The sequence below is a fragment of the Selaginella moellendorffii genome, unplaced genomic scaffold (assembly GCF_000143415.4).
Source record: "Selaginella moellendorffii unplaced genomic scaffold, v1.0 SELMOscaffold_14, whole genome shotgun sequence".
Taxonomy (NCBI): Eukaryota; Viridiplantae; Streptophyta; class Lycopodiopsida; order Selaginellales; family Selaginellaceae; genus Selaginella; species Selaginella moellendorffii.
Genome location: NW_003314275.1, coordinates 1,768,270 through 1,781,650, shown reverse-complemented (window position 1 = coordinate 1,781,650; position 13,381 = coordinate 1,768,270). Strand labels below are relative to the sequence as shown.

General features: G+C 41.3%; 1 protein-coding gene across 1 annotated transcript; it reads right to left on the bottom strand.

Moving 5' to 3' along the window:
- Positions 1-3,193: 3,193 nt before the first annotated feature.
- LOC112346342 lies at positions 3,194-3,937 on the bottom strand. Its single transcript, XM_024675084.1, has one exon. It carries the CDS (start codon positions 3,935-3,937, stop codon positions 3,194-3,196), a length of 744 nt encoding a protein of 247 aa, XP_024530852.1.
- Positions 3,938-13,381: the final 9,444 nt, after the last annotated feature.

Sequence of the window (13,381 nt, the reverse complement as noted above, 5' to 3'; positions counted from 1 at the left end):
CTTGAGGACTTAGGTCTACCTTGAGTGTTTACAACTTGTTCCCAAGGACTCCTGATGCACCACCACTTTCTTTGCTGCTTTCTTCTAGTGCTTTGGTCTTCAAACAACTCAAGTCTCCATTACTTTCTTCACAATTCTTTTTTTCTTTTTTCACACTTAGATTAGAGTTAAAAGTTTGAGTTTTATTCAATCTTCACAATGTTGCTACTTTCTTCCCACCTAGCTCAGGCTGCTTGCCTAAGTCCCTACTGCTTTCTTCACAATGTCTATCTGCTTTCTTCACACCTAGACCCATGAAATCACTTTGGAGCACCCTCAATTCCTGAAGGTATGATAGACCGAGCCCAAGCCCAAGCCGAGTCCGAGTTCAAGCCCAAGCCCAAGCCCAAGCCCAAGTCCGAGTCCGAGTTCGAGTCCGAGTCCGAGAGGGTGAAAGCCCAAACCATTTGTCTCCTAGACCCTGGGGGGTTTGGTGAGCTCCAAAAGTATAGTAAGGGGGAGGACTACAATGGAGCCAGTTTGGCTAGGAAAGGCCAGTTTGGCCCAGGAAGGCTGTACCCCAAGACTAGAGTGAATACAGACCAACAAGCGGGGTAGTTTGGTAAAGTGTTCAAGACCGGGCTCTAGTTCCCCCGAGAGATCAAATGATCGATGCTCCCAGTCCTGCTCATGTTCAGTGGTCGAAGAACCCATCCGGTTGAGCAGATTATGGAGATGCGGATTGTGTGGGTGGCACTACCTACTTGGATACCTAGCGTGGCTCAACGAAACCTCGCTCTAACCCCATGGCTAGAACACCCAAAGGCTGAAGGTGGGGAGAGTACCCACGAGGCTCGCGTAAGGCCACGGTATTCCGAAATGTTGCCCCAAAGTTCCAGATTGTGAAAAGGAAGAAGAGCCATCCTCTAGTGTAGAAACCAAGGATACGGTCATGTGAGGAGGAAGTCCCAAAGGACCAAGGGACTTAGTGGTCGGGCTTGTAGGCCTTGATCTAGTGGTAGTGTTGGCAAACACGGCTATGGACAAAAAGGGACTTGGTGGGGACTGGAAAAGGGATATTGGGGAAGGCTAATCCCCATGTCTGTGGGGATCCTAAGGATGCTAAGGAGTGGATATGGGATGATCACTCATGGATGGATGGCCCAGTCTCTGAGAGACGGGACTGTGATGCAGATGGTGTTAGACCACCGGTATAACCAAGGTGAAGGGGCATGGCCTTAGCGTAATAAGCTGATATGTCAATAGTACCTTGGGGTGTCGATCATGGGATCAGACACATGGAGCACTTAGACCAAGTGCAAAAGTTGAGTGGTGGGGATGCCATTCTCAGGGCTAGCAAACCCAAGTCTGAAATAGGACTTATGGAAGTTATGAGTGAGACTCCTCCCAGTGGTCGGAGGTGTGGTTAAGTGACTAAAGTAGAAGGGAAAATTTAGTCGCTTATAACATGGTATCGAAGCGGTTCCTTAGTTCGACTTTTATTGGTGCTCAAGTATATCACCACTAATATTAGCATCGGAAGGTCCTAGGAGTGGGCCTATCCTTGAAGAGTAGTATGTCGAGAGGACATGGCTCTCCACTCAAATTCATGCATGAACTTGGGTGTGATGTGGTGGATAGAAAAGGGCCAGTAAGGGAATGACTTTGGATTTTGGGAACAGTGTAAGGGTTTTATTAGAGAGTTGAGAATGTGATCCAGATGAGCATTTGACTTAGCAAACTGGCTCATGTAGTTGTGGTAAACAACTACAGTTGGGATCACGAGAAAGATGCAGACTCCAAAACAATAAAGGAGTCACAAGATTACCCTCATATAATTGAGGTTGGTGGTCATAAATTTGAGACTGGAATTGATGACCGTGGGAGGTCAATTACAGAAAAGGACACAAGTCCTTGAAATGGTAGCTGGGGCTACCTCTAATAAATGCTGGAACAACCCAAGGAGTTGGGGGTGTACTCAGAGGATGAGTTGGTATTCTCATCACATAGACAAGTGGTTCTAAAAGGCAAAAGGTTGCCCCAAGAGAACAAATCAAGTGTCGGAGTAACACTTGCAAAGATGGTCCTTGTGAGTAGGACCTAAATATAAGAAATTATATTCCATGGAGCTGGCACTTCAAAGGTAAGACCTCACGGGTCGTCGAATGCAAAGTCCAAAAGTTGGATGACTCAAATAGAGTCAAGGAATAATCCTAAAGGATTGATAGAAGTATTTGGACTGAGGTGTGTTGTACCCCACGAAGGATGGGGGGGATTATAGGATCCAAGTATGAGAACAGAGGGTATCTCATCATAGCTTCAAAACACGAACATGAACACGAACACGGCATTCAATTTTTTGAACACGAACACAGAACATGGAAATGAACACGGATAAACACGGGTGAAAACACAAATATTCTCTAGAATATTCTACTTATCACTCCATCTCATCTAGAAGCTCCTCATTAGCAAGATCATCATCTTTGTCTTCATCCTTTTCTTCCATAGCTTCAATATCAGCATCAGTAATTTGAGGAATACTTCCTGTCTGGCTCAATCCCACAAACTTGTCATAGGAAGTGTGGCTCCCTATCAACTTGGTATTACTGGCCACAAATACCAAGTCTGCAATCCAGCTCACTACTAAGCAATTCCTCTTCTTTGAAGCGATGTGCCCAAAAATGCTGAACAATCGCTCCACAGATGAGGAAGAACTTGCCTGACTAAGCACTCGAATTGCCAACCTCTGCAAATCTGGACCTGAGTAGCCATTGTCCTCCCACCACTACCCAGAACCCTTTGTTGTACGATCCATCTGAGAGTCCCCGGTGCCAAAACTACCCTCCAAGTTCCTATATTGGCAAAGCTGATTTTTTATAGTTGACCTTTGCTGATAGTCAGGGAACTGAATCTCCAAGTACGTGTTCCAATCTTTGGAAACTTCCCTGGATTTTTCTTGTCCTCGCCCCTGAAACTCTGGATCAAGCATGTATGCCACGGAGTGAAAGGTGCTATGATAAGCCCACCACCTGTTTGAAATCAGTTGGTTTAGCTCCTCATACCTAAGATTGTTCTCCTCTTGTTGACGGATGTTCTCGCTCATCTGATCCATCCCCTCATAGACCTTCCCAATCATAGGCACGTCTCCGTCAACCATCCGTAGCAAATACATCACCCTCCTTGAAACACCCAACATGTGGTTAACCTCGTTCTAGTATGTATCGTTGAACACAATTCCTCGGTATGCTATCCCAGAATCTGTCCTTGACTCTAGCCTTGCATTGTAAGCGTCGCTCACAAACATTTGTTGTAGCTTTGGCCTCAGCTCCACCAATCTCTCCATCATAAGAAAGTTGAAGGTGAATTGTGTTTCATTGAACTTCAACACTCGTCGTGAAGAGAAGGATGCTAAAATCGCTACTAGATGCGAATGGTTCCGGAGGAAGCCAACCAGAGTCTTTCCCTTGTCTAGCAGCCCAACCATCCATGGTAGTTTTGCGAAATCCTTGAGAATGTTGTTCAAACAATGAGCTAAGCACAGAGCCCACATAATCCTTGGCTTCCTCGCCTCTAGAAGCCTAGCAGCAGCCTTGTTTGAAGCCTCACCATCCGTGACAATAAGAACAACATTCTCCTCTCCAACAATCTCAATACCTCGCTCCCATGTCGCAAAAACATTATCAGCCGTCTTCCCACTAGAAGATATATCAATGGCCTCAAGAAAAGTCGACTGTCCTCTGCTGTATGCAACAAGCCCAAGCCCCATGATATGTCGATTTCTTGTGTCATTCCATGCATCAGCAACAAGAGTAACCCCACAATTCTTCCAACGTGCCTTCACCTTGGCAAGTTGAACTTCAAGATTGGCTTTCTCCACTTGCAACAATTGCTCTCGCAATGTTGTCTCTGTTGGAAGATCGTAGGGAATTCCATGCCTTGCAATCTGCTGCACCATCTCCTTGAAATGGTGAGAACGAGCTTTCACAAATGGTATGTGCTTGTTCTAGAAAAATCGTCCTATAGCCATATCCACTGCTTCCTTCCTTTTTGGATCAAAAGAATCCCAGATTCCTTGCTGTCGTTGCGAAAAAAACCTGGAAATTCCTTCTACAGAATTGCCACCTGGTGTAGAACTCTGGGAAGCAACAAAACTCTCTCCTCCAGTGCTTTGGATGCCTTCGACACGTGTAGAAACTGCTCGTTTCTTGCTTTGGTGTTTTCCAGCCAAAACCTGGTCATCGATGGTTTTAGCCATCTCCCTAAGCTGTTGTCTCTTCTCTGCTGAGATGACATCACAACTTAAGATTTCATGACCAGCTTCCCTTGTGAGATGTCCCCTCACACGATCCACACCTGAAACTTTGTCTCTCAACAAACACCACTTGCAAGACCAGCGTCGATGCCCACTACGGCAGTTTGTTTGATCACCAAGGATCACTTCTTCCCACCAAACGGATGATGGATGTCGCCCTGTTGAAGTCCTCCTGCTCTAGCTCCCAGATGCCATCACTCAGCTCAACCTCTAAAATCCTGCACCTGCTTCTACTCCAATCCACAATCACTCAGTCCAACCTCTAAAATCCCACACCCTGCTGCTGCTCCAATCCACAATTGCTCAGCCTCTAAAATCCCACACCCTGCTGCTGCTCCAATCCACAATTGCTCAGCCTCTAAAATCCCACACCTTGCTCCTGTTCCAATCCACAATCGGTCACGCCCTGTGCCTAAAAAATTTTGAAAAACTCAAAATTTTAGAATCACGCTGTCAATAACACAATCGCAACGCCAAGCAACTAAGAATCATAGCAATCTACAAAGATGCAATGCCAAGCAGCTAAGAATTATGGCAGAAGCAATCCAAGGAGAAAATTTGGGAGAGAAAATCTACAAACCTGGAGACAATGATCAGGAATTTTTTGCAGCGAAATCAGGCGTGGCTGAGCACCATTCCTCCCACTCCAGCACTAGAATCCTAGAGAGGGCATTCCCAGCCCAAGAAAATTGCCATAGATCGCTGGAAAAACCTTTTGATTGATCACAGGAATTTTTGATTGATCGCAAGACAAGAAAACATCAAAGCGCAAAACGCTCACATGAACCATGTGAGCTATTGTTTTAGAACACGGCGTGGTCACACGGTATTTGACCGTGTTTCAACCGTGTTTGGAGCCGTGTTTTGGAGCATTGACCGAGTCAATGAACACAGCCCATGTTAGCACGGCTGGGGGCCGTGTTCGTGTCACCACGCCAACACGCCGTGGTGCACGGTGTGTTTTGAAGTATTGTATCTCATCGATGGCAGAATGTGTCATATTAAAGTTGTGAGAAAGGTATTCCCCAAAAGAAAGTAGCTTTGGCATAGAGTTGTGTGTGAACACTATGGTGTAATGCTAATTAATAGTTGGCATAAGAAACAACTACTTTGGTCTTGGCAAAGACCCCGACATAAGTGGGGAGTGTCATAAAGGTAGGCTTGTAAAATCGATGGTGTGGAGACACCGAATGTGCCAAGGCATGTTATCTTGAGGTCACGTTGGTGGGTTTATGAGAACCCCTTCCCAAATTGGGAATGGCATAGCCTAAGTTGGAAGGCATACAATTAGAGTGTGGTGACTCAAATAATGATGGAGGTGTGGAAGCACCAATAATGAGTTATAAGATTTGACAACTATGAGGTAACTAAGCAAAAGGTGCAAAGTAATTGCTTAAACTGGTAGAAGGTAACTACCTAAGACTTCTTATCGGGATAAGGAAATTAGCTATACCCTTATGGGAGGATAAATTGCTTATGTTGCGATATAATAAATCAATGTCGTAAAGGGAATGCTCATTGCCAAAGATGCCATCATTGGGACACCTAAGCATTCTAGAACACCAGAAGGGGGTGTTTTGTGTCATGAGGGCTATAGATAATGCCCAAGGGATAAAGCCCCTAACGAATGATGAATAGGAAGTGTTATCCAAATGTCCAATGTTGCAGAAACGAGAGAGGTCCGTCTACCCAAATTGGACAAAGCCAAAAAGGGATTTTGGCAAGGCTAGTGATGGGCATACAAAGGCCTATAAATAACAACGATAAGCCCAATGTGTGGGATTACAAGGTGAGCAAACCCAAATTGAAGAACCACTCCCCAGGCTATCAAGTAGGTTCATCTCTATGAATACTTGCCAAGGCATAATAGAAAGTGCAAAGCTATCTTTCTAGTCCGGAGGAGAATGACTGAAGGAAATGTATGGGGCCAAAAGGCAAATAGTAAAGGGATAAAATCGAACCATAGGAATTAACAGGCATAACCAAGGGTGGTTATGCAAGTTGGGAGTGGAGAATCAAGTGGGTGCTCAAGCACATTGTTACTAGCGACTGGGATGCCATGGAGAGTCTAAAACATGGGATTGTCCATGTTAAACTATATGGCAATTGGAAAGCTTGCGAAAGGAGAGACCTAGCAAGCTAAGGAACAAAGTTCCTTGAACGTTCCCCTAAGTAGATAAGTATCTAGACATCCGACCGTAAATGGTTTATAGAGCGCGCAAAATTAAAATGGTGCAGCAGAAGTGTGGTCTTGAAGCTTGCTAAGAGGCGAGGTTATCAAGGTTAAGAAAATAATTCCCGAGTGTTTAAAGAGAGGGCTTTAAACAAAAGTCGATAGTTAAGGACTTTCACGTTTATGCATGAACCATGTTACGGTGGTCGGATGACTTGTTAAGCGAGATTAGCAAGTCGGGGGGGAACAAATACTCTAGTTGAAGGAGCCAACTTCAAAGGAGTGGCCCATGGGGCCAAGCATGGAGGAGTCCATGCATGATCACAAGTGATAAGACTTGGCAATGCGGAAGAACTAGGTTCCTAAGCTGTGATTTATAACACACTTTAAGTATATATTGGTGCACCAGTATAAGGAGTCACACCAAACATCTTGTGTGATGCCGTCCGTAGATGCATATACGGAGGTTGGGTTCGAGTCCCGACCCTCTAGTGCTTGGGTTCGAGTCCCAACTCACTAGGGCGAGGTGATGGTTTGGAATATAAAACACTCATTTTTCGATGGTCATGGACTCTTAGTAAGGAGACTAGCTTAAGCACACCACCAAGTGGGGGATGCCCCAGAGTTGTGATACACGGTTAAATTGCTTAGCGTGAAAGCTCGGGATATCTAACTTGAACACTTTGGTGCAAGTGGCACCAAGAACGTGGTGAATGAAATGGGGACACCCAGTCTCAGTTGCCATGGACCCTTGGCCGGAAGGGCTGGCTTGGGTGCACCGCCAAGTGTGGGGGATGCCCCTGGGGTCATGGTCAACAATTTAAAGGTCTTGAATACCTAGTACTTATTGGCAAACCTGTTGAGGTGCCAAGGTTAGATCACTAGGTGGGCTTATGGCTAAAACAAAGATAATGTCTTTGTGAGGTTAAAGGATTAAGTTCCTAATTCAAAAGTGTTGATTTGAACTATTGATGATGGTGTGGCTTAGTCAAAGTGACAAAGTGGGAAGAACACATAAGGGAAATGAGTTATGTCAATGTGACGGCATAGTAAGTCCAAGGAAAGTAGTCTTTATAAGAGATCCAAGGGAAGGTCTCAAAAGTTGGGCCATGTCTATAGGGATTCTAAGGATATTAAGGAGTGGATTTAGGATGATCACTCATGAATGGATGGCCCAGTCTCTGAGAAACAGGACTGTGATGCAGGTAGTGTTAGACCACCGGTATGACCAAGGTGAAAGGGCATGGCTTTAGCGTAACAGGCTGATATGTCGATGGTACCTTAGGATGTCGGTCATGGGATCAGACACGTGAAGCACTTGGACCAAGTACAAAGGTTGAGTGGCAAGGATGCCATTCTCACTAGCAAACCCAAGTTTGAAATAGGACTTATGGAGGTTGTGAGTGAGACTCCTCCAAGTGGTTGGAGATGTGGTTAAGTGACTAAAGTAAAATGGAAAATTTAGTCACTTACAGGAAACTCATTGCATACCTTCCAAAACATTTCCCACTAGCTCCAAGAGTTCTACATTTTTGTGGTACATGAGACATTCCCCACCATCTCAAATTAACTATCAACATTGAGATGCAAAAACTTCTTGTACTTTGAAAAAAGAATGGACCCCCCTCCATTCTACCTATTGCCCTTCAAATGTGAAAGAGAGCCTTTGGTCCATGAAGTTGACTTTTATGTCTCCAAATCTTTGCAGCGTTTGTATTCCCAAGACTGCATCAACCACCCCCATCTCCATAACATAGAAGGTTTCTATAAAGGAAAATGAATCCACTTGGAAAGAGCATGTAATGACTTGATCCATGTGAATCATTCCTCCACTAGCAATTTCAACCTCCAAGGGAACAGGAGCCAGTTGAGTGGAAATACACTATCTAGACAGTGATCAAGCGTTGATAAAGGAATAAGATATGTCAAAGTTGACTAAAACAAATACTTGTCATTCCTTTATCATTCCCTTGACTCTAATACACTATGGATCTATTTTCCCCCAAGAAGGATGGGATTAAGATGGTAGCACCCAGAAATGCTCCATCCCCATCTCCTTGAGTTAAAACTTTGCCTTCCCCACTAAAGATGTCCTGCTAGAAGTCTAAGTCTTTCTTGGATTTAAATCTTCACTTGGAATTGTATGTTTGTCAACTGGCCTCATTGTGTTCCCTGTGGTTGTCTTGCACAAGCTTTGCACACTTGACAATGGCCACATTCCCACTTAGCTTTGTAGTTTAAACACTGGCCCAATTTCATATCTTCTAAGTGCTTGAGTCGATTTTGTAGATCAGCTAGTGGGATTGAAGAAGGTGCCAATTTAATTGGAGTCAAAAAATTGCCATTGCCTAGTTTGCCCAACCCCAATTCTACAGAAAGTGTATGTGGTTGAAGGTGAGGCCACTCTTGATGTGATCGGCTCATAGTCTCCCACTTCTTATACATAAAGTTTGCATTTAAAGCTAGTTTCATGGCTTGAGAAACTGAAAAAGGTGTCAACTATGCAATATTAGCTCCCATTAAAGTTGGTAACACTACAACATCTCGCTAGACTAAAGTTGATTCTGGAATGTTGTCAACTCCAAACCTAGCTTGTAACCACTCCCAATTGAATGCTTGGAGAGTCTATATTTTGGGATTGTATCGGATGTCATAAAGCTTGTTGAAAGGCAATATACAAAATGAACTATTTTGTGAAGTCAGGAAAGATTTCTGCACACTCCAACCTACTATACCACTCTTCAAGGCTAAGTTTGTGAGGTAGTTAGCAACAAGTGGACCTTTCTCCACATCACAAGGCTCCTGGTTGACAAAGTTGTGCTCATGCCTCCTAATCTAGTTGAGCAATTTATGGCAATCATTCTCCCCACCATATGTCAGAAGCTAAAATTTATCCTTGTCCCACTTGGATGAAGATGAGAATGGTGTTCTACCTAGTAGTCCTTGGCTCTTGGATGAAAAGGAAGGTTGGAGAATTGGACTCAACTCCATAAAATCCTTCATCTTCATCCTAGCCCACAAATCTTCACACCATGGTCAAAGGTGCCACTCAGGAAAGAGTTTCATCCATTCACCCCATCGATGAGGAATCTTTGGAAAAACTCTTCCAATTCTTTGTATCAAAGAAACCAGCTGTTGCTCCTCCATTTTGGACTCCAAAATTTGTTACTTTTCAGCTAGATCCTACAAGATTGCTGCTCCCTCACTTTGTTTCTCTGCTAGCATATGAATCTGCATATCACAAAAATTGCTTGAAACTTGTTGTTGTTGAAGAAGATTTTTTTTTTCTGTTATGGCCTACATGGTTGATTCCAACTGATCATCATTTTCTCACTCTCGCTTTTCATCCTCCATAACTTGCTACTATTTCACAAACTTGGATAGAGGTGATGGTGAAGCCATCCAACTATAAAAACTATTGTTCCAACTCAACCAAAGCCATGTTAACAAAAATAATGATGATTCTTAGTGTAATGTATGTGATCATGGGATGAGATTTGGATATATAAAAATAATAATGAATTATTTAAAAATAAATCCTTTATATTTCTCTAATTAGGAATTCTTGAGAAAATGACTATAATAAAAATCCCTTCAAGCCATTTTATTATTATATATGATATACTTATATACCATATAGATACAAATAAGATTAGCCGATTATCAATGTCAGTGCTATCTAGATCATCGTTTGTCTATATAAGTATGAAATTCTAAGTAATTAGCAATTGTGATTAGCTTGCCATAAAATTTAATTAATTAATTAAACTTAATATTAAGTATTATAAGGTTTGTAAATATATGTGTGTATATATATATATAGTATATAAACCATCCATTTGGGATTAAATCTGGTCTATCCATTCTTGTATATAAAGAGTGGTATAACCCTAATTAATATATCTATTCTTATATCCCAAGCACTCATATTGGTGGAGATGAGAGGCATTGCAATTTGTTCTTGAAAGGCAAAACTTTTTTGCAGTGCTTTGCTCTAGTGTTCAGGATCATGCTTTTTATTCTTATTTCTTCATTTTATTTTAGATATAGATTTATATTAACTTTTTTATAAGATCTAGAACTCTAGCTATTGTTGTGTTTAGATCTACTCTTTTTTATGATCTTCATTGCATTCTCTTCTTCTATCATGCCATGCCATTATTGATTAAAGAGTATGTCATTTGACAGTATTAATATTGCTCCGTTAGATTGAACTTTTGGTGCTGTGAAGTGTGATCATATTGGTGTTGCACCCATCTTTGGTGTGTTGTCGTATCCAACTTTTACGGGACATGATTACACAGTTTGTTTTGTTCTTGGTGTTCTACCATCTCTTGTTGATGTGGAGTGTGATCGTGATATCGATTAGCGAGCTATAAATGATGCAATTTTATTCTTGGAAAATACTTGAGGATTAAATTTATGGAAAAATGATGTGTATGAGCTACTATAAAATTGTAGTACGGATTCTAAATTGTGATAAAGAACTTGATTATTATGGAGATAGTTTTAGATACTAAGAGATTTTATAGGATAAGTGTCAATCCTTCAATCTACCATTTGATCCTTCTTTTTTACCTTTTGCTCTTTCCCAATGTTTTCTTATTTCTCAACTTAAGCCACTTTCTCATGTTTCCTTCTCTTAGCACATCAATCATTTGTGACTTTTATGATTCTCATTCTTAGTTTGGTGTTGAGTCGAGTATTTTATATTTTCCTCATACTAATCTAGATGTTAAATATGTGCATGAAGTTGAGAATTTTATTTTTGTTTCATTGGTAAAGTCTTTGATCAGTTTTAGTATTGAATATTCCTATGTTCCATGGGTTAACTTTAGCAAGAGTTTCAAGTTAAATGCATATCCCTAATTGTGAGTGCCACTAAGAGCTTTTGTTTTCTCATTGCTGCTAAAAAGTTTATCTCCTCTCTTGAAAGTATGGACATTTCTATTGATTTCCCATCTCAAGTGTTGAGTTATGTGTTGAGGAGGTTGAACAATGTGAAGCTTTTGCTTCTTTGATACTAGCCAAAGTATTTTATGACAAAAAGTTCTATATTTTCCAAGTTTTGAGCATATATCCTTTTTATTTCCCTATTTTCACATAAACAATTGCTGAAAATTTCTCTTCCAATGTTTCTTTATCCACTTTTCTTTTTCCACACTATTTTTTCTTTAATATTTCTCACTTTTTTGTTTTTACCCTAACACTTCAAACTTTTTTTTCTTCGAAGGAGGGGGTAGAGGGGAGGAATCCTGCCCCGATGATGTAGTAAGGACAAACAAATATAGTAGTGGAGTAAAGACAAATGACATAAATTGTAGAGTGAAGATGAGCATAGCAAATCTGAATGGAACATTTAACCCTAACGTAGTAAACTGAATAAATGCAATAATGAAGTGAAGTTGAATATAAATGGCAGAATGAGAATAAGTGCAACAAGTCCAAGCAAAGGCAATGCTTCAAAACTTTTTTTCCTTCGAGGAGGGAATAAAGAAAATATGGAAGATAAATGGAGTGAGTCCGACCTCCCATGTGTGGTGCTAAACAAGGACAAAAGTCATGAGTCTAAGTTAATATAAATCTTGGATATTAACCGAAGAGAAGATGTAAAAGCAAATTGTACTTATAGTTATGAGTCTGAGTTAACAATTGTTTCAGAGAATTATTGGCAAGTAGATTTAAAAGTAGAATGTATTATTTGCTACAATAGCATTTCATAGACTATAATGGTTTTCGAAGTCTTTTTTTTTTGTTCAAAATTATGGTTTTGTGGTTGGTTTGAGCATTTGAGAATTGCACACAAAGTTGCAACTAGTGCATCAAAATTCCATAATTGATTAATGCTTATGCCATGACTTTGAATTTTGTTTCAATCATAATTATCAACAACTTTGCTGGTGGTTTTATGGGAGCTTCAAATTCTTCGGTCGGAGTTTTTTCATGGGAATCCTGCAGATAATGTGTACCATGAGTTCGATCACTTCACAGTGATTGCCACATATCATTCTTGGGATGATGCTCGACATTTACATGAGTTTCCCACGTGTCTCCAAGGAATGGCACTGCAATGGTACAATGGTTTGAGTACAGCCACTCATAGGGATTAGAGTAATCTCCCATACATTTTCAAATGCACATTTGGACATGCCAATGATTGTGATAATGCCTTCCAACAATTACATTATTTTCATCAAGGGCCATTGGAGTTGATTATGCAATTTAGTGTTCGTTTCTAGAGCCTCTTGCTTCGTATGGAGCCAAATATGTTAGAGCGGATCAAGCTAAGAATGTTATAGCTAACACTTTGTCAAGATCTTGTAGAACTTGTGCATGCACTAGCTCCAGCCACTTTTGACGATGCCCTTCACTTAGCACAACATTATGAAATATTGCCTCTTCCACTTCTCATTACATGTCCTTCAGCTCCACTTCTTGTGGGAGATGGTCCTATTCCAATGGAGGTTGATGCTGCTACTGCTCAAGTTCAAGCACAAGGGCGAGGACATGGTTGTGGTTGTGATGTTCGTTGTTGAGCATATGATGAAATTAGTCACATTTATTGGCGTTGTCAATGTTTTTTAAATTACATGGAGATCTTGCTGTCAACAATGTTCTGTTGCTGCTGCTACAATGAAAGGTCTGGACACTGAGATATATATAAGAAATGAGGAGCCATGTGAATAACAAAGCGCAAATAAATCAGTGACCCTTCCATCTTTCTTTTGAGAGTATTATTAAGGGGTTCACTCAATACTAGTTCATCAAGTGTTTACTTTCCAAGCTTGTTTTTATATCAAGAGGTCTCCTATTATTCAAGTTTATCTTCTATTGCTTGACTTGTTGCCACACGTTGCAATCTACATTTGCATCATGTGGTGGAGCCAGTTTTCATTCTTTATGGCAATAGTCAT

Coding starts and splice junctions, on each gene's coding strand:
- LOC112346342 (XM_024675084.1), bottom strand. CDS start 3,937: ATGGTGCAGCAGATTGCAAGGCATGGAATTCCCTACGATCTTCCAACA.